This window comes from Ictalurus furcatus, chromosome 20 (assembly GCF_023375685.1).
Source record: "Ictalurus furcatus strain D&B chromosome 20, Billie_1.0, whole genome shotgun sequence".
Taxonomy (NCBI): domain Eukaryota; kingdom Metazoa; phylum Chordata; class Actinopteri; order Siluriformes; family Ictaluridae; genus Ictalurus; species Ictalurus furcatus.
The window spans coordinates 8112840-8135273 of record NC_071274.1 but is presented as its reverse complement, the minus strand read 5'-3'; the positions used below and the strand labels follow the sequence as shown (position 1 = coordinate 8135273).

Below are 22434 nucleotides of genomic sequence, written 5' to 3'. Positions count from 1 at the left end.
CACATTGGGTGGAAGTTCCAACTTTTCTTTTGCCAAAGCCTTAACACTAGCTTGTAGCACTTCTGTCTGCTGCAGTGTTGATCTACCCACACTCTCTGCCAAAGTGGGCTTCAAGTTCAGAGAATGAGTCTTCTGCCTGCCTTTGTTCCTGCCACTGCATAGTGAAAGAGCTTACATTCTTCCTTGTGGGCTCCAGAAAACTTTGAGCACCAGAGCAAGGTGATGAATAGAATCATGCAGCTAAGTTAGCATATTCCTTAATGAGCAAGATCCCTAATGAGCAAGGCAGGGAGATGACATGAAGAACAAATCTTGAGAGGTACTAGACCCAAAAGGGAATCCTCTTTGTGACACTTGATAGTGTGATTTTAAGTCAATACTCTTCCACAATATAATATTGATTGTGTTAAAATGATGTTCATTATGAGTATCATAGTCTTTTATGATTACAGAAAAGTTTTGTTTTTTAGCTTTAAATAGTATCCGAATGAAATAATCCACTGAATGGGTGAGCATTGCGCATAAATATTTTTTAAACTAAGATACTTAAAATGCACTACTGAGGCAGGAGTTCCTCAAAGATTTCCTTCTATTCATCCCTCTTTCCCACCATCTTATCAGGTACTCCCTTGATGCTATCTTATCACAATATACTACATCTTCTGCAATCCAAACGACTAGTGGGCCTGTGGTTACATACTGTTAATATGCATCTCTGGGGCTGGAGTTGATTTTTTAATGAACCAGTCATTCTTTTATGATACACTGAGTGGTTAACCAAACTGTGCAACACGCGAGCTCATGCCTTAGCAGTGCCTGAGCTTAGTACCCCAGCATTAATTCTAAGATTGGCCCAGAAATCCCCTGCACTAACTGCATGGAGATGCTGATGCAGGTTTGGTGTACTCAACTGGCAGATTTAGATCCTGATTCAAGGGGAATCTAACCCAAACACTGCCCCTTTTAAAGATTGCTAGTGGAATAATCTAAATTCAAGAAAGCAAACTTATTGCACTAATGACAGATATTGTTTCAATTTGGAGGAACATGTCCTTAAACACAGCCTTTCTTTAGTCCAATGATGGTCATCCTCCCTGTTGCTTATCAAAAGAGTGTGAGGATGCTACACTATATGGCCAAAAGTATGTGAACACCTGAATATCACACCCGAACTGTATGTGCTTCCTTCCCAAACTGTTGCCACAACGTTGGAAGCACACAATTGTCTAGAATGTGAAGATTTCCTTTCACTGAAATTAAGGAGCCCAAAACTATTTCAGCATGATGATGCCCTTGTGCACAAAGTGAGCTCTATAAAGACATGATTTGCCAAGGCTGGTGTGGAAGAACTCGAGTGACCTACACAGAGCCCTGACCTCAACCTCACTGAACACCTTTGGGATGAACTGGAATGCTGACTGTGTGCCAGGCCTCCTCACCTGACAGTCCACAGCCTTTTTTAAAATTCTAATGGAAACCACAAAGGGGGACTAAATTTAAATTGGGATGAACACATATGGGTGTGACATATGGCACCTATGGTCATGATTGGTCAGGTGTCCACATACTTTTGGCCATGTAATGCATTTTTCCATATAATGACCTAGCACTTGAACCACCTTATTCTATTATGGTCTCTTCCAAAACTTCCAAAAATGGGTCTGGACTGACTGTATTGACAGGGTCTTAACTAGCCATGGCACTATGGTTTTATATTCTTTACACTGTTGGCTTTACAGTATGCAATTGTGGAAGGTAATGATTTATAATCCCACTACCTGGTGACACCTAGAAGAGGATGGGCTCCCTTTTAAGTCTGGTACCACTCAATGTTTCTTCCTCATATCATCTCAGGCATCCTCATTGACCAGCCCCTACCATTGCATGCCACACAAGGAGCATCACCTCATGGGCATTACTTAAAGATGTGCCACTCGTGGAGATGTGCACTACTGCCCCTGGTGGTTAGATGCTACTTCCATATGTAAACTTTGTTCTGTGAGCTACAACCACCAGGGCTCTTTGTTTTTCAGAGCCATGACAATTTGTGACTGTTGGAAGATTTTAGCCATTTTGGCATACACAGAACTTTGACAATTTGTGACTGTGTTGGAAGGTTTTTGGCATTTTGGCATACAAGGGGGTCTCGTACCCAGATGATCATCTGGGATTCATAGAACCACAGTTAAATATATAACTGTTGTTTTGATAAAACAGATTCAATAATATTAGCAAACCAGGTACAAGAAGTTTAAATCTGACTAAAGTTATACAGCAGATCTGACAAGAGAACAGTTAGCCTAACTAGCTAATGTTTGCAAGCCTGCTAGTTTAAATAGGTTATTCCATTCTGTGAACTTTGGCTGGCAATGACTTACTATCAATTGTATGTACAAATCCAAACCAACTGGATATTCAGTCTAGGCAAACAAAAAATATTATAATAATCAGTTATCAAAGTTGGCTAGCTAGCTACTCAGAAAAGCTGAATCAAAATTTCTGCTTTAATGAACACATACAAATTTATTTAACGAATATAGTGGGCAATAAACGACTTATAAAAGCAGTATAACTGTAGAACTGCAGTGGTGAATTTAATGGTAATATACAGCTACCAATATGTAGTCCTGTAAAGAAACAGTTTTGCACACTGCCTGCTCTCCCCCCCCCCCCCCCCCCCCCCCCATTTTCTTTTCCTTTCAGAGGTGAAAGGGTTCATGATTTGGTCCGTTGCTCGGTAACAGTAATGCAGGGACATCATACTCTTCTCACATTTTAACACACATCTTTGCCAGGCACTTCTGCTTCAGACCTGTGCAAGTGCATGTGAGAGAGAGAGAGAGAGAGAGAGAGAGAGAGAGAGAGAGAGTGAGAAAGAGAGAGAGAGAGAGAGAGAGATTAGATTAAATTCATGATTTAAAGTGGTTCTAAAAGCTGAATGAAGTGTGACTTCCTGTATTTTACTCTGTATTATCTCATCCTCAAAACATACATTCACATAATCATGTTCTACCTAAGTGAGTTACATTTCACACACACACACACACACACACACACACACACACACACTAAGCTGATCTTAAACATCATTAGTCATGCCTGGTGTTATTTAATGAGAAATTCTCTGTTCCTCACGTTCAGACACACACTGTGTGTGTGCTCAGATTCCACATCTTAAGAAAGTGAAATGCACCCACAGATGTTTAGTTTTCTTTAACAAGGCAGTGTGACCTTTGTGCATGTGTGTCTGACTGATGAATGAACTTTGAGTTGTATTTTTAATATTCACAAAAACTGATTCAAGGAGAGGGCAAAAAAGAGAGAGGCTTAATTTCCCTTGTCTCATTATCTGTCGCACTGCAGCAGCTATTTGCTACACTGTAATGCCCAAACTATTGCTGATTTCTGTCCACTATGATTACCCTTTGTGACGCTGGTCCTGTGTTTGGTATCTAAACTAATACATTTTATTCATATAATAAATCTTTTCATTGTAATGGATGTTTTGAAAAACATTAGCTATTTGAATGTCATTTAATTTTGCAGAAGCTGTGTGTTTGTAGATATGGCGTATCATAAAGCACTCATAGAGCACTATAGCAAGTTGCAAGTGAAGCTGCGGGCATTTGCAAAATATAGACAGTCTTTAAAAAAATTGTCTGAACATTTTATGTCCCAGCATTGCATGTTAAAAGCTAATTTGGATAATCAATAGTATGTTATACAAAAGTATACCAAGAATATTACAAAATGCAGTTTTGTTCTGTTTTGTTGAGACAAATGTGCAAGAACATATTATATCATAACTGAAAGAATATAAAAGCTGTTCAAAGCATATGAAAAAGATTGGAGGCAGCTACACACACAAAGGGTGGGCTTTAATGTTATTAGAGGAAATTAATATCACAGTCAGAATGTAATGCAAGGTCTTAAACAGACACCATTAAAAAAAAAAATCCCAACAATATTTTAACATCTGCTTTAATAGAAACAGCTGTACTCCTGCTCATTTATGCAGTTATCCAAACAGCCAATTATGTTGCAGCAGCACAGTGCATCAAATCATTCAGATACAGGTTAGGAGCTTCAGGTAATGTTCTCACTCTCTCTTTTTATCAGCACTTACTCTTGGAGAAGGTGACTCTTTTCACACGATTGCAGACTTCCACTGTGTGCTTTTCATACCAAAAATGACTGTCTATGCAGTACCTGGAGAGAAAGAGAGAGGACTTATCAACATTCTCAGGTGTACAGTATAAATTGTTTGTGTTTGTGGCTGTATTCATGAGGCTGTGCATGATACTTCTGTGGAGAGGTTTTCCAGTGTGCTTTGTGTATGTGTGTGTGTGTGTGTGTGTGTGTGTGTGTGTGTGTGTGTGTGTGTGTGTGTGTGTGTGTGTGTGTGTGTGTGTGTGTGTGGTGTATGCATGTTACCTCTGAAGAGTAGTTTTCTGACTGAAACCTCTGCAAAGGCACTGGGAGAAAAACTTGCACAGCTCAAACACACATGGCTGCAGCTTTATTGTGCTGATTGTTGGACTGTTCAAACTCAGGTCCTCATCCAGAGTTTCTTTCTGGTCCCCTCTCTGACTTCCTCTATAAATAAGCTCAGATCGCCATGGGCAACCTGTCAGAACAGCACAGAATCTCCCCTAGCAACAGAAATGTCAACCTTTTGCATATATTGAATCTCTTGTTCTTGGAACGGACAAAGACATGAACAGTATAAAACAGAATTGTCAACATGCAAAGCTTCCACATTTTATGGAGTTTACCTCCAACCTTGCTTCTAAAGACTTTGCTTCCTTTGGTTCCAGACTTGGGGATAGCTCCAATACTTGCAATTCCCCCAATTTTTTTTTCTATGTCTTTGACTTCCTGTTTCAGGGGATAATCTCACCTAGATATTGAGACCTGCAGTTCCAGACTGTTCTGTGTTCATCCCAATGCCCCTGTTTACAATATTATGATCTCAAACGCTTGATTCCTTTAAAAATATTTACCTCTTCTATCTGGTGTCACCTTGAAGAGGATGTGTTTTGGCTCAAGGTTTCACCCTCATTGTTTCTCAAGTCGTTTTCCCTTGCTACTGTCACCTCTGGCTTGTTCATTAAGGATCTAGAGCTACATCCGGATTTCTGTAAAGCTGCTTTGTAACAACGTCTATTCTTAAAAATGCTGTCATAAAATTTAATCAAATTGAATTTAACTAAACATCATAGCTAGGGCTGCGTATTATGACTACTACAATGACTACTGCATTTTGTGACTAAAACATCCATGGAAAGCCAACACCGTGAGGACCCCTACGTTTAGCTCAGTGGTTTAACAAGAGGAGGTTTCTAAATCCAAGACTGTAAGTGAGAGGCTTTGTCCTTGAGCAAGGCCCTTAAAAATGGGGATTGAACTCTTCATTATTTCACCAGAAACAAGGTTAGTGACTGCATGTGTACAATATACTCTATAACCTGCTATAATTTAAGCCTTGCCAGTGGATATAGACTCTTTATGCTTCAGAAGTCATTTTCAGTGTTGGAAAAGCTATGAAGTGCTTGTGCCCCCTTGTGGGCTCTTACAAAAAAGGGGCTTTTCTCTCTCTCTATTTCTCATTCCTGACCATCATACAGATATACACATACAAACAAGTAACTTGGTCGTGATAGAGAGAGAAAGAGATGGACTGGCATGTGTATATTTTAATGTGCTTTTACACTTTTCTGACCCTGCCACTTAAACTTTTCTCCCTGGGTATCTGACGGCATTGCCATGGGTACTATCACTACCACCATCCTGTCTCCACTCAAATCAGAGCAGCACTGTGGAAGCATTCACATTCACCCCATCTGGGCACCACTGAACTATCACAGCTGTTGCTTTGAATTAGAGACCAAAGGTCAGTTCCATACACATAATGCAGTTGAACTGGTACATGAGGTCTTATTGAGAAGAGTTAAAATTTATTTTTGTCTACCAATAATTAACCCTGTTTGTTTTAGTTGCAAACTACACAACCAGTTCGGGCCAGGTTCGGGAGTTTGGATCTATGAGTGATGCAGAAATTTACGTATACTACTAATTCGGTTAATATCCAAAATGTACTGTGGATATAAAAAGTCTACACACCCCATTAAAATGGCAGGTTTATGTGATTTAAAAAAAGAAATTAAACCAAGATAAATCATTTCAGAACCTTCTCTACCTTTATTGTGAAATGTTAGCCTATTAATTAAAGTGAAAAACAATAAGAATCATTTTAAGGGCAAAAAAAAAAAAAAGTACATTAACCTGGTTGCATAAGTGTGCACACCCCTAAAATAATGTTTACTTGAAGCACCTTTAGAATTCTAATGTATGTGTACTGCTTTGTAACTTTGAAAATGACAATAAATCTAAATCTAATTTAATCTTTAGAATTTATCACAACATTCAATCTTTTTGGGTAAGAGTCAATCAGTTTGGCACATCTTAATTTGGATGGCAATATTTTGCCAATCTTCCTTGCAAAAGCATTCTAACTCTCAAATTGGCTGGGCATCTCCTGTGCACAGCCCTCTTCAGGTCAGCCCACAGATTTTTGATTGGACTTAGGTCTGGACTCTGGCTGGGACATTCCAAAACCTTGAGCCTGTTTTGGTGAAGCCATTCCTTTCTTGATCTGGAGGTTTGTTTTGGGTTGTTGTCATACTGAAAGGTTTAACTCCTCTTCATCTTAAGTTTTTAGCAGAAGCCTTAAGGTTTTGTGCCAAATTGACTGGCATTTGGAGCTATGCATTATTTCCTCCACCCTGATTAAAGCCCCAGTCGCAGCTGAAGAAAAACAGCCCCAGAGTATGATACTGCCACTACCATGCTTCCCTGTGGGGATGGTGTTCTTTTGGTTATGTGCTGTGGTTTTTTTTTTTTGTTTTGTTTTTTTTGCGGGGGACCAAACATATCTTTTGGTATTATGGCAAAAAGGTTCAACTTTGGTCTCATCACACCATAACACATTATTCCACATGGTTTTGGGAAATTGGATGTGTTTTTGATTTATTTGTAGGTAAAAAAAAAAAAAAATGCTTGTGTCTTGCCACCCTACCCCTTAGCCCAGAGACACAAGGAATTTGGAAGATTGTTGACACATGTATGGAGCAATTAGTACTTGACAGAAATTGCTGCAATTCTTTTAATGCTGCTGTAGGCCTCTTGGCAGCCTCTTTGACCAGTTTTCTCCTGATATTTTCATCAATTTTAGAGGGACATCCTGTTCTTAGCAGTGTCACTGTCGTGCCATATTTTCTCCACTTGCTGATTATTGTCTTTACAGTGTTCCATGGTATACCCAATGCCTTGGAAATTTTTTGTAACCCTCTCCTGATCGATATTTTTTCAACAATGAGATTGCGTACCTGCTTTGTAAGCTCTTTGCAGCCCATGGCTTTTCCAGTTGGATGTTACCAAGAAGACATCAGGAAAACTCTATAGGAACGGCTGTACTTTATTTGGGGGTAATCAGTAACTTTAATTATTGGCAGATGTATGCTAATTAGTATTTAACATTAGTTTGAAAATGATTGGTTGAGTCTGAACACTGCCATATTCCCAGTTATAATAGGGTGTGCACTTATGCAAGTAAATGCAAGCTGGGTATTGGAAGTTTATTTATTTATTTATTTTCTTCCCCCAGAAACATTTCTGGGTGTAGACTTTTTACATCCACTATATAAAACCATGCCTGGTGCAGTATTGACCTGTCCCAGATGGTACTCTTCTGGTCCTGATTTGTGCACAACTGCAATTTCTACAAGGCCATAGGGTGTCCCATCTCTACAATTGGGGGACAATCATAGATGGTCAGTGGTGCTCATGGGTGCTGTACGTACACTCTTAATATGTTCTTTAAGAATGGTCTCTGACCACACACCTCCTGCATGCTAGGACCTTAGGACACCATTTGGGACAGGGTCTATAATAAATCAAATATGCTTGCCTGCTATGTGAGGGGTTCTGTTGGTAGATGGACTGGGTTTTGTTGCATCAGGTTTCATAGGAATTGTTGATGTTTCTGTTGCTGGATAAGCCATCGTTGGTACCGTTGAAGATGTGGTTGTCATGGAAGCAGTGGGGTGTGTGGTAGTTGTGGCTGGTGATTCAGATGGAACTGCAGTGCTTCTGGCTGGTGATGTTTGAGTTGATGTTGGAACAGTGTCTGATGTTGGGATGAGAACACTAACAGGCACTGCTCTCATGGGAACTGTTGTGAGTGTAGTACTAGTAGTATTCAACCCAGCTGTCATTGACACAGCAGTAGGTACAGCTGTCATGTGACCACTGGTTGGCACCGTCAAAGTGGCATAAGGTGTAGTTGCAGTGGTGGTAGCTGTGGTTGGAGAAGTCACAGAAACAGCAGGGTGTGTGGTAGAGGAAGATGGGAAATCTGCTGATATAGCTATAGAATTTAGAGAACACTCAAACTTTAGCATTAGTCCTTTTTGTCTTAAATGGCCTAGTGCTGCTACACTAAGACAGAGAAACCTAATCTGGCATAAATTATAGGAATTGTCAAATGAGTAAAAGCAATTTGATTAAATTTCAAATGAATTAAAAGAATTCATTTGAAGGACAGTAAGTACTGCAAGTAGAGTAAATAAAATAAAGCCACAACCAGCGAAATGCTGGGTCCAAGCAAACAAATTTACATAGAAAAATAAAGAGACTTACCTCACAAGTAAAAACACAAGTTTTTACAAGCAAAAACAAATTTCAAGATATTTTTGATAATTATTGAGTATCACACTCTACTGAGTAGTTTGACACCAAATTGTTGGACTAGTTTACAAAAGTATTTTTTAATTTTACACATATTATTTCAAAATCTAATTGGGCAGCGCTTAATAGTAATACTCAAATTACAAATTGGTTTGGAATTATATAACGAATTAGATGAAAGAAAAAATTGTTCTCTAGTCCTCAGGGTTCCTGAGAAATTGCCTAAACATATAATATTGTTCTATATAGCCACCATGAGGCCAACTGGCCAGTTTTGCATGCCTTTTATTAACCAGGGATATTCATGCATATTCATGATGGGGCAATAGGCTGCATGGAGCAGGGGTCAAAAATGCATAGTTCAAATTAAAAATAATATTTTTTTCATACTTTTTCGTTTTAAAATAAATGATTAAAACATTTTGCAATATACACAACAATATGAAGTGATTATTACTTATAATGTGCACTTGTACATAATGAGGTGTAATGACAGTTATGTACCCTAAGTGGCCACTTTATTGCATATACCTTCTTTGTACCTACACTTATTAGCTGATATATTAGATAAATATACCATATTGGTGCATTTGTGGCCCCCTCTACCCCATCCATCAGTGAAAAGGGACCATAAATAGGGCCACTAGATATTATTTGGCTGGTGGAGCATTTGAAGTACAGTAGTAACATTTACATGGTAGCGTGTGTGTACCTCTGTACCTGTGTGTATGTGCTCTATAATGGTCTGGTTGAACAGTGGAGGAACAGAATCCCACAGCTCTGTCTGATCTCTGTCTAAACACACACCGAGAGAGAGAGAGAGAGAGAGAGAGAGAGAGAGAGAGAGAGAGAGAGAGAGAGAGAGAGAGAGAGAGAGAGAGAGAGAGAGAGAGAGAGAGAGAGAGAGAGAGAGAGAGAGAGAGAGAGAGAGATAGAGATGATAATACTACAATGTCCCATGCTGAACTGTGCACTGATCTGTAGACCTATGCACAGAACTGGATGTGTGTTGAATGTGTGGGTGGTATAGCTGACCTGTTTTTCCAGCCATTACACAGATGTAGATACAGTCTGAGCTCCTCATCTGGTTTACTGCATCAACAACAGGAATGACTCAATGCAAGTAGCATAAATAAAATAAAGCCACGTGCAATGAAATGCTGGGTCCAAGCAAATATCATGCCGAGTGACCATTTTGTGAAAATTTACATAGAAAAATAAAGAGACCAAATATTTCAGTTTGATTTGGTGAAATTTGATTTCACCAAATTTTAGTTTGATCTGAGAAACCAGTTCAGGCTTACAGCTGTTTGACTAAACCAAGCTCCAGCAGCAGCTTTATTGTTTGCATATCTCAATATATTTTGATAATTATTGAGGTTCAGACTCTGATGAGTAATTTGACACTAATTTTGTGAAGGTGGGGCAAAAATCTTAGGAATAATTTGCAAAAAATATGCTACTCAAAAATATGTTGTATAAATTAACATACATTAGAACAGGCAGGGCTAAATGGTGTAACAGACCTATTTTTATGGTGTCAGTTAAAGAATCAGGAGACAGAATTTCCAGAAATTTCACTTCATTTTACAAGAAATATGCAGATTTTTATCAGCAAAAAACAAATGTCAACATATTTTTTTTTTTGATAATTATCAAACTACTGAATAGTTTGACACCAAATTGTAGGACTAGTTTGCAAAAGTATGTTTGAATATTACTCATACAGTGGGGGAAATAAGTATTGAACGCATCAACATTTTTTTTCAGTAAATACATTTCCAATGAGGCTATTCACATGAAAATGTCACCAGACATCAGCATTAACTCAAGAAATCCACACATATAAAGAAATCCAAACATTAAAGTCCATAAATGAAGTTATCTGTATTAACGAGGAATGATACAGGAAAAAGTTATTGAACACTGTAATATCACAGCAAACCAGTGACTACAATTCCCATCCTGCACTGCGGCCTACAAACATGGCCGCCATGTACCACAAGTCCCAGAACACTTGCCTTCATTCTAATCATGCACACCTGCATCCAATTCACACCACAATCACAACCACAGGTTAAAAGGACTTTCCATGCATTAACTCTTTGTGAAGTATATGTTCAGTTGCTTTCTATTAAGTCTTGATACCATGTTTGTTTATTCTGGTTTTGACCTTGTTCTTTTTTTCAACCTTGTCTTTTTGCCTTGCCTTGCCTTGCCTTGCCTTGCCTTGCCTTGCCTTGCCTTGCCTTGCCTTGCCTTGCCTTGCCTTGCCTTGCCTTGCCTTGCCTTGCCTTGCCTTGCCTGTTTGACCTCTGCCTGATCCATTGGACTTGTTGTTTCATTAATCTGCCATACCTGCACTTGCTTCTGTGTCAGCCTCCAATACATGACAAACACACTAACTGAAATGTATTTAATACTTAGTGGAAAAGCCTTTGTTTGTAATAACAGCTTCAAGATGCTTCCTGTATGAAGTAATTAATTGGCTGCAGTATTCAGGTGTGATTTTGGCCCATTCTTCTAAACATATTGTCTTTAAATCTTGTTCAATTGGATTCAAGTCACGTGATTGGCTGGGCCAGTCTAATGCCTTGATTTTTTTTTTTCTGAAACCAACTGAGAGTTTCCTTTGCTGTATGCTTTGGATCTTTGTTCTGCTGGAAGGTCCACCCACGTCTCATCATCATCATCCTGGTGGATGGCAGCAGATTCTTCTCAAGAATCTTCCGGTAAAGGGCTCTATTCATCATTCCTTCAATTATATGAAGTCTGCCAGTACCATGCAATGAAAAACAGCCCCACACCATGATGCTTCCACCTCCAAACTTCACTGTTGGTATATTGTTTTAAGGGTGATGTGCAGTGCCATTTCTTCTCCAAACATGGTGTGTAGTATGACAGCCAAAAAGTTAAATTTTGCTCTCCTCTGACCAAACTACACTCTCCCAGTATTTCATGACTTGTCCAAATGAGCTGTAGCAAACTTTAAACGAGCTTCGACATGCCTTTTCTTTAGTAATGGAGTCTTGCGGGGTGAGCGTGAGCAGTGGAGTGCATTGCCTATTGTTTTCTCTGTGACTATGGCACCTGCTGCCTCCAAGTGTTTCTGGAACTCTTTCTGAGAGGTCCTTCGCTCTTGGGCTACTCTTCTGACTATTCTTCTGACTCCCTGATCAGAAATCTTGTGAGGAGCACCTGTTCATTGCCAGTTGATGACGGAGTGATGTTGCTTCCACTTGCGGATAATGGTCCCAATGGTGCTTACTGGAGGATTCAGAAGTTTTAAAATATGTCTGTATCCGACTCCATCAATATGTTTTGCAACAGTAAGGTTGCAAAGGTCTTGGGAGAGCTCTTTACCCATCATGAGATGTTTCTTGTGTGACACCTTGGTTATGAAAAGCCTTTTTATAGACCATTAATTTGCACAGAGAGAAGGTCTAATAACTTACAAATTTCAGCTGGTTTCTTGCCGTATCTTGCCTTGGAGAACTGCTTTTTCTTAGCATGTTCAATACTTTTTTCCTGTGTCATTCCACTTTATTACACACCTTTATTTATGGACTTTAATGTTGTGAATTCTTTATATTTCCGGATTTCTTGAGTTAATACTGATGTCTGGTGAAAATTTAATGTGAATAACCTCATTGGAAATATATTTACTGAAAATGTTGACACGTCCAATACTTATTTCCCCCACTGTAGTAGTTCAAAATCTAATTGGGCAGTACTTAATAGTAATAGTCAAATTGCAAATTGGTTTGAAATTATTCAAGGAATTAGATGAAAGAAACTTTTTCTCTAGTCCTCAGGGTTCCCGAGATATGGCCTAGCACATCAAATATTGTCTTATAGTGCCACCATTAGGCCAACTGGGCCCATCTTAACTGCCTGAGTAATGAGAGGGAGTACAACATACTAACCACATATCATGTCTCTATGACTTATTGCATGATCAAAATTTTAATAACAAAGAAAGTAAGAATAAGAACGACTTGAGCAAAAACAATAGGTTTCGAAAACCTTTGGTACTTGGGTACATGCTACATGAGTACACACGCTGACACAGCTACCAGTACACACACACACAGGAACAGTTTTGCATCACTCAATCATTTATAGGTGCTGGAAACTGATTACTGTCAAGTGTGTGTGCATGTGTGCGTGTGTGTGTGCATGTGTGCGCATGTGAGTGTGTGCACTTTCTACCATACCTGAGAGAATAGAGCTAGATTTAAACAGCTCCTGCAGGTAGCTAGTTGAGTTCCCCATCACATCCAGCAGTATGGCTGTAAAATCTAATCTCGCGCACACACAGACACACAGATGTAAAAACAACCCAGTCATATCAAGCAAATTGTATAATGGATCTTAATGTGATATAGTATGTTTCATAACAATATTAACCTGTGAGGTCATTGGTTTTGTTTGTCACACAGTAGCAGTATCTCAGGGGAAACATATTGGTCTCAATGTCCTGAAAACTAGAGACTACACACACACACACACACACACACACACACACACACACACAAATAATCAAATATGTCATGGAATAACTACATAAAAGCCTGTTCCTCTTTAACCTCAGGATGAATACAAGTAGTCAGAGATGATTGCATTTACTGTTGTAGATCAGCAGGGTGATTTTGTGCAGTGCAAGAGAGCTGTGTGATGTCACACTCAGAACAGAGAACAAGTGCTCAGAGCCTGTGAGGAAACACACACACACACACACACACAAAAAAATGCAGAACATTATTTAATTGTGAACTTCTGTTGCTTGCCTATTGAACCGTTCGCCAAATTTGGGTCTTTACAACAATTTAAATAGCCTGCAAATCTGCTGTCAATCAACATAATATGGAATATTTGTCATATTACTGGCTAACATGGAGTTAGTTATTCAGTTTTCCAGCAGCAAACAGTAGCAAGAGAATATCAATGTTACTGATGTCCCCAAACTATCAATTAATGCTTGTTGTTGGACTGCCTTGGAATGTTAGCATTTCTGCACATTTTCCTTCTTCTTGGCTATTAGAGCAATATTACAACAAGGTTGGCTGACTAAAATTACCCAATTTACCCTGATCTATGACAATCTGGTTGTTATTAGCTTATAGGTCTAGTGCTCATGCTGTGTGTGTTTATGTTTGCAATAATGTTGGACTATTTTGGGCCTTTACACACTATATGGTCTTTATATACTTTCACACCCATACATGGTTCTTCCCCAAATTGTTGCCACAACGTTTGAAGCAATTGTATAGGATGTCTTTGTATGCTGTAGCATTACAGTTTCTCTTCACACGAACTAAGGGGCCCAAAACTAAACAAATAAATGGTAAATGGTCTGCACTTATATAGCGCTTTTATCCAAAACACTTTACACTGTGGCTCATTCACCCATTCACACACACACCAATGGTAGCAGAGCTTCCATGCAAGGCGCTAACTAGCCATCGGGAGCAACTTGGGGTTCAGCGTCTTGCCCAAGGACACTTAGGCATGTGGAGTCATGTAGGCCGGGAATCGAACCGCCAACCCTATGATTAGTGGACAACCCGCCCTACCACCTAAGCCACAGCCACCCCATGGTATAAATATACCATTTTGCAAACAAACACAATCTGCTTCGCAAAGGAAAACTCGACTCGCAAGCAAACAGAAAGTGATTTTCTCACAAATGTGTAGGCTTGATTTTCTCCACAAGTGCAGCTAAGCAACTTCCTCTTTCAAACCAACAGATGGCGCCATCAGTCAATTTACACTAGTCTCCTGGGAGAAGCATTACAACACGCATTACATTACACCACAGTAGAGTGCAGTAAATAGTTTTAAAAAATTTTATTAAAATTTTTATTCAAAGAAATAATAATAGTGTGTAGATACAGCTTTCAGTCATACACATACAATACATAGACTGTAATCCCAAGCAATTGTATACACATAAAAAAATAATAGTAGCTACTGCCAAGAACAAGGGGAAAAAAAAGGATATATATCTCATCATAGCATAGTAGTAACCTCAAGGATTTAATTAAATAGTCCATTTCAGGTAAAAATTCCACAAACCTAGGTAATTTTTTTTAAGAATCCTTTGCTTGTAACTGTAAAATTTTTTGCCACAGGAATAAAGAAATGCAACCTAACTTCTAGCACCTTGTTTTTATTTTCAAAATAACAAATAACTTCCTTTGTGCTTAAAACATAACTTAAATTAAGTTTAGACAAACAGTAATTACTCAATTCACTCCAAAAAACAAACAAACAAAAAAAAAAGAAGACACTTTACATGAAAAGAACAGATGTCTCAGGTTTTCACTCTCACCATTAGAAAAGGTACATTTATCAGTTACATCACAATATCTTGACAATTGTGCATTGCATGGGTAGATTTTGTGCAGGATTCTAAAATGAACTTCCTTAATTTTATTTGGAATGCAATACTTATATGGCAACAACCAAGTTTTTTTAATCTATCAATAAGGGACATTCAATAAAAATTTCCTCTTGGGGCAGTTGAGGTTCGAAATTAGGATAATTGGCACATAAACTTGTAATTGTCATATAATAAAACGTGAAAATATCTTGAGCTTGTGTTAATCACATACCTTATTTCAGGATTTAATAAAAAACATTATTTACTGCACTTTATTGTGGTGTAATATAATGTGTGTTGTAAGGCTTTTCCAGGGAAACTAGTGTAAATTGACCCACAGCGCCATCTGTTGGTTTGGAAGAGAAAGTTGCTTAGCTGCATTTGTGAGAAAATCAAGCCGATGCATTTGTGGGAAAATCAAGGTGACGCATTTGTGAGAAAATCAAGCTGATGCATTTGGGAGAAAATCGCTTTCTATTTGTGTGAGACTCGAGTTTTCCTTTGCAAAGCAGATTGTGTTTGTTTGCGAAAGGGCATATTTATTTGTTTAGTTTTGGCACAAATCTAACTCCCTAAAAGCCCAGAAGAGTGGAGGTTATTATAGCAGAAAAGGGGGACTAAATCTGAAATGGGATGTGCAACAACCACATATGGGTGTGATGGTCAGGTGTCCACAAACTTTTGGCCATATAGTATATATTCATAGGTCATATGAATTGTTTTTTTCTGGGCTTGTAAGCTTGTAAACTAACACTGTCTCTCTCTGTGTGTGTGGGTGGATGGATGGATGGATGGGTGGGGTGGATGGATGGATGGATGGATGGATGGGTGGGTTGGGTTGGGTTGGGTTGGGTGTGGGTGGTGGTGTTATTACCTGTGTGTGAAGCATTTAGGAGTGTGTTTATTAATGGAGTCAGGTCAATGGAACCAGGGTCAATGTGTGCTACAGGAATTTCTGTGAAACAATAAAGCAGAAACAATACAGCAATGATGGTTGTAATGCAGGAATTACTTTTTTATAATGCTAGTGAGTTATTGTTTATGTATCCCCTAAGGAAAGGATTCTATACTGAAATAAGATGACTTTTTAAGTAACTCAATGGTGCATCTGTAATTTCTTTCTGTAATCACATACCTGTTGATGATAGAATTTTCCTTTCCCACTGACTGTGCTGTGGTACTGTAAAAAGATTTCAATAATAAAAAAAAATAGGTCTACTTTTGCTTTATTTAAACAGGTGAATCAGTATATTCTCTTTCATCTTGTTTTCTTTCAAATTTTGGATGTTAAACACCATGGTAGTTTATTACAATGTTAAAATTGCATACATTTCTAATAATATACAGTGCCCTCCACTAATATTGGCACCCTTGGTAAGTATGTGCAAAGAAGGCTGCGAAAAATTGTCTTTATTGTTGATCTTTTTGATCTTTTCTTAAAATAAATTCACAAAAATACTCTGCTCTCATGGATATCAAACAATTGCAAACACAGCACAGGTTTATTCAAAAATATCTTTGTTAATTATAGGTGTGCAATAATTGTTGACACCCCTATGAATTCATATGAGCAAAATATATTTGAAGTATATTCCCATTGATATTTTAATATTTTTTTAGTATACCTGGGTGACTAGGAACAGGAACTTGTTCAACCATGACTTCCTGTTTCACAGGGGTATAAATTTTAGGTAACAAATAGGCCAAATTCCCTTAGTCATTCATAACAATGAGTTAGACCAAGGAATATAGCTGTGATGTATATAGTAAAAGGTTGCTTCACAAAATCGGAAGTGGCACAAGCATTGAAAATGTATGAATCAACCTAGAACTGGACCTGTTTCTATATTGTCTCAGTGCACTGTGAAGAAGGTGGTTCAAGTGGCCAGAAAATCTCCAAGGATCATAGCTGAAGAATTACAGAAGTTAGTTGCATCCGAAGTCACCCATATCACCACAAGTTATTTGGAAGGGTTTCAAGGAAAAAACCTCTACAACTCATCGAAAAACAAACTCAAGCGTCTTCAGTTTGCCACACACTACTGGAACTTCAAATGGGATCGGGTTCTATGGTCAGATGAAACCAAAATAGAGCTTTTTGGCAATAAACACCAGAGGAAATTTTGGCATACACAGAAAGGTAGCCATATGGAAAAGTACCTCATGCCCATTGTTAAATATGGTGGTGGCTTTTTAATGTTTTGGGGCTGTTTTTCTGGCAGAGGACCTGGATACTTTGTTAGGATACACGCCATCATGGACTCATCAAATATCAACAGATATTAAATGAAAACCTGATTCCTCTGCCAGAAAGCTTAAACTGGGCAATGGTTGGATCTTCCAGCAGGACAATGATCTAAAACATACATCAAAATCAACACAAAAATGGTTTACTGACCACAAAATCAAGGTCCTTTAACAAATTTTTTTTTGATAAAACTGTGTTGTGTTTGCAATTGCTCAAGATCAATGAGAGCAGGATATTTTTGTGATTTTTTTTAAACAAAAGATTAAAAGATTAAACAATAAAGAAAATTATTCACAGCTTTTTTGCTCATATTTACCCAGGATGCCAATATTAGTGGAGGGCACTGTATGAGTATATGAGCATCAGTGATAATACACAAACAACACTTGACCAGTTAATAGATGTAATTTTTTGCAATATTGAGATCCCATAATAAACCTAATAACAAACACTAATTTAATTCTGCAGTTCAGAAATAGTTAGAAATAGTCAGAAATGCAAATATTAACTGACCATTATTAACTGGTCACAGCCTTTAGTTACTTACCTGTTGTGCAAATAGGCAGCAGAGTTATTATGGCAACACTGATTCTCATGGTGACCCAATGATTTACTTTAAATTTAGCCATCACTGCAAAACAAACATTAATCACACTCTTATAAGAAAAAAAAGGGAATCTAGAATCCTTAACTATGCAATATATATATATATATATATATATATATATATATATATATATATATATATATATATTACTTGAATTAGTATTTTAAAATATTTTTAATATTATAAATGTACAATTTTTTTTAGGAAGGGTAGTTAGTAAATTGTTGCCATATGGCAACAGTGTGCAGTGATCGAAAGTATCATATAGTCAAAAATAACACAAACACAAACACCTAGTGAGCATGTAAATGTAATATCATCTAGAAAGGATTTACAGTTGTAGAAAGTGGAATACTTACAAAAAATAGACTCAAACATGCTTTGGGTGATCTTTCTCTTGAATTCTTAATTCTTTCTCTTGAAACATAAAATTTAGAACATAAGGTGCAATTGCAAAATGTCTGAAATTCTAACAGTTTTCTTAGTTTGGATGTGAAAATAATGTAAATATACTATTAGAGAAGCCGAGTGTATTTTTTTTTTTTTTTTTGCTGTGCAGGCCTGTTTCAATTCATGAATGCACATACCACAGTTCCATTATCATATGTTGTTGCCATATGGCAACAATTACATTTTAACATTTAACAAAATAAATAAACTTGTTTAAATTACAAAAAAGTATATGGTAACTTATGTCAGATAGTGCTTAAAATTTTTTACTTTAAGTAGTTTTACCTAAATATTGAAAAAAAATTATCGCATTTTTAGAGCCCTCGAGGATGATCTCACCTTGCCATATGATTGTAGAAAAGGAAGTCAAGTCATGTGACATGACAATTTTTTTGTTATGTCAAAGTTAAAGCCCCCCTTTTCCAATTACATAGGAAAATAGTAGTTTTGTAATAATGCCTATCAAAAAATTGGAGATAAATTAATTGTTGCCATATACCAACACTATGCAGTAAAGAGTTACGACCTTTAACATGAGGGAAAGTGGACTAATTAAAAATCAGTAAGTACAGCCTGCATATTTTGCAAGTCAATCAATTATGCCTGCTATATCTACCAAGCAATTTTTTTGCGGATGACCTCTAGTCTGTTTTCACAAGTGACACTGTGAAAAGGCCATGCTGATAAACCTGGAATTCCTGGTTTGTTCAAGAGATGCTAATGTATAATGTTAATATTGGACTTGTAATTAATCTTACAAAATAAAAATGAGACATAAAAAGATTTAAAATGACAACCCATTTATTCAATATGAAGAAATCTTATTGTAAAATTACAAAGGATTCTGTGTTTGATGCAATTACAATTTGACTATTAAAGATTGCAAATAGATATTAATAGAAATAAGTTCAATTAACTTTATATCATACTAGTATGAAAAGTCCTGCTGAGGATAAAGCATGTTTCTTGCATTCAATTTCTAAATGTTCTGTCATACTTTATTAACATTATTTCTTTAAAAATCAATGTACTGCACCTTATATGTACCACTTCTGTTTTCTGCTGTAGTCAAACCCATATTAAAGGAATATAATGTACTTCTGTTATTAACCAGCTATCATTTTTTAATTTGCATTCTTGAAAAAAATGTGTACAAAATATCCTTTTTGACCTGTTGTCAGTGGATGAGTGTATTTAATACTTTTTAAAAATTTGTATTATACTGACACTGTATTATAAAGATAGTGTAAGCTAACAGTGTACAGTAATAAGAATTTAGTCTTGGCTTTTGCTTTCTTTGTACATTTTATCTGCTTGCAAGCATACCATCCTGTGTTAATGGTGACCTCAAACTCTGAACTGCTTAGTTATTGATACTACCATTATACATTTTTAATTAGATACTATTTGTTGTTGATATTACTCAGCACTAAACATCTCTTTACAGTGTACAATAAAGTGCTAGATTGCAAAAAAGGAGTTTTAAATTAAATTTGCCTCTAATTTGTAGCTGATATTAGGGATTTATTTAATCATTATTTATTTTTATTTTTTTCAGCATATATATATATATATATATATATATATATATATATATATATATATATATTACTTTTTATAATATATATATATATATTATATAATTGAATATATATATATATAATTGAATATATATATATATAATTGAATATATATATATTACTTTTTGCTTAACTTCACCAATAAATAATAAATAAAACAATTAATTGAACATGGCAGATAGTGAATTTTAAAAAATAAATAAATGAATCACTTGAAAGCATTAAGGTGAGGTGGACATCTATTAAGCAGAATAAGGACTAGAGGAACTCACCTACAGGAAAAAGATGCAGAGACTCAGAAAAACAGACACTGTAGTTTGTACACTACCCACTGGCACTGGCACTCTCTCTCTCTCTCTCTCACACACACACACACACACACACACACACACACACACACACACACACACACACACACACACACACACACACACACACACACACACACACACACACACACTACAGTCTCCAGAGAGTGAAACAAGCCATAATAACCCTCTAGTGTGTCACCTGAGATCAACTGGCACAGAAAGTAAACCAGCTCTCACACTGCACACACCAGCCAATAGCCATAGATTTGATCATTCACACACTCATACATTCACAACACACACTATCAAGTACTGTGTTTGTATACAATTTTCATATTAGTCAAAATAGTGACCTATACTTACGTGTTTTGTGGTAACTTTTACATCTTGGCATACAACTTTTACATCTTGGACTACAGCAAGAATCATGGAGTTTAGAATCTTATATACACATCTTCCATTAAAACACACACACACACACACACACACACACACACACACACACACACACCATGCATAATTTATGTATTCCTTCTCTCATTTGCACTTATTTTACTTTTTTTTTAATCGAAATTGCTATGAAATAAGGCAGAATATAAACCAACGTTTTCTTACTAACGTATTTGAGAATAATACAAGTGAACTGAAAATAAACAAGGGTGGGATAATTGTAGGAAAACAAATACAGCCACAAGCACTGGAACAAGTGCAAGTGGTCACAAACTATATCAAAGGGAAAGCAGTCAGTCAAACTACAAATGGTACAGTCTTGTTAGTTCAAGAATAAGAAGTTGAAGAAGGCTAACTTACAGTAATAATATGAATGAATTACTTAATTCATTCATTCACTCAATCACCTCAAAAGTAACCTAATAGAAGAAATAAGTGGCATCTTTATACACACCCAGCTATAGTTACATGCACACAAAAATGGAGAATGCTGCAGGCTAGCGATTCATTTATGGCATTTGGCAGATGCCCTTAACCAGAGAGACTTATATTTATACAAGTGAGCAGTTGAGGGTAAAAGGCCTTGCTGAAGGTCAAAGCAAAGGCAGCTTGCCCACTCTGGGATTTGAACTCACAAATTTCTGACCAGTAATCCAACATCTTAACCACTGAACTACCACAATTACATTGTGGAGCCACAAGTGAAAAGCAGACACTGTTCATTTGCATGTACATTCTTAGGGAAAACTGTTAACCATTGGTAAGATTAAAAATAAGGTTAAACATTTTAATGAGTTTAAAACATTTTAAAATTTTGCTTGTCTGGGAGAACCCTTAATGGTTGGTCCTGTGTAGAGCTATTACTATTGCACAAGACCATTAATGGTTCTCCCAGACAAACTAAAAAAACTTATAAACTTTTTAAAAAGTTTTAAACTCATTAAAATCTTACCAACAATTGGGTTCCACTTCTGTCAGCAAAGAACAGAAAGCTGAGGCTGCAGTGGGGATAGGCTTATGAAAACTGGGCAGTTGAAGACCTATCCTGGTCTGATGAATCTCAATTTCTGCTGAGGCACACAGATGGCAGGCTCAGAATTTGGCACCAACAGCATAAATCCATGGACCCAACCTGTCTTGTGTTAACAGTCCAGGCAAGTGCAGGTGGTGTAATGGTGTGGGGAATGTTTTTTTTTTGGCACACTTTGGGCTAGTTAATACCAATCAATCATAGTGTGAATGCCACAGCCTATTTGAGTATTGTTGCTGACCATTTGCATCCCTTCATGGTGACAATTTACCCATCTTCTAATGGCTACTTCCAGCATGTTGATGGACCATATCACAAAGCAAAAGTCATCTCAAACTGATTTCATGAAATTGACAATGAGTTCAATGTTCTTTAGTGGCCTTCCCAGTCACCGGATCTGAATCCAACAGAACACCATTGGAATGTGGTAGAACAGGAGATTTGCAGCATGGAAGTGCACCTGAAAAATCTGCAGAATTGCATGATTCAGTCATGTCAGCATGGACCATAATCTCAAATGAATGCTTTCAACATCTTGGGAATCCATGCCATGAAGAATTGAGGGATCAATTGAGGCATCATATCAAAGAGTGCTTGAAGATAATGTGAGGCCATCTGTCCGAAA

At 37.2% G+C, this 22434-nt stretch overlaps 1 protein-coding gene across 3 annotated transcripts; it reads right to left on the bottom strand.

Annotated features, from left to right (window-relative positions):
* Nucleotides 1–2698: 2698 nt before the first annotated feature.
* LOC128624186 (HERV-H LTR-associating protein 1) lies at nucleotides 2699–20565 on the bottom strand. 3 transcript variants are annotated; one of them, XM_053651611.1, is made up of 14 exons: nucleotides 20291–20565; nucleotides 18348–18405; nucleotides 17929–18012; nucleotides 16269–16313; nucleotides 16008–16088; nucleotides 13378–13461; nucleotides 13159–13242; nucleotides 12966–13049; nucleotides 9784–9840; nucleotides 9469–9543; nucleotides 7970–8428; nucleotides 4435–4627; nucleotides 4127–4209; nucleotides 2699–2812 (listed from the first exon to the last, which is right to left on the bottom strand). In XM_053651611.1, exons 2-14 carry the CDS (start codon nucleotides 18364–18366, stop codon nucleotides 2769–2771), a joined length of 1392 nt encoding a protein of 463 aa, XP_053507586.1. In that variant the 5' UTR covers nucleotides 18367–18405; nucleotides 20291–20565; the 3' UTR covers nucleotides 2699–2768. The 3 variants fall into 3 exon arrangements, with proteins under 3 accessions (XP_053507586.1, XP_053507588.1, XP_053507587.1); XM_053651613.1 differs by having other exon boundaries at nucleotides 7970–8359; XM_053651612.1 differs by lacking the exon at nucleotides 20291–20565 and adding an exon at nucleotides 18724–18777.
* Nucleotides 20566–22434: the final 1869 nt, after the last annotated feature.

What these genes read in the sequence shown, in the direction of transcription:
- LOC128624186 (XM_053651611.1), bottom strand. An exon ending in CACCCTGCTGATCTACAACA is followed by an intron (nt 13,243 to 13,377) that starts GTAAATGCAATC and finishes GTGTGTGTGTAG; the next exon opens with TCTCTAGTTTTCAGGACATT. An exon ending in CAAAACCAATGACCTCACAG is followed by an intron (nt 13,050 to 13,158) that starts GTTAATATTGTT and finishes GCGCGAGATTAG; the next exon opens with ATTTTACAGCCATACTGCTG.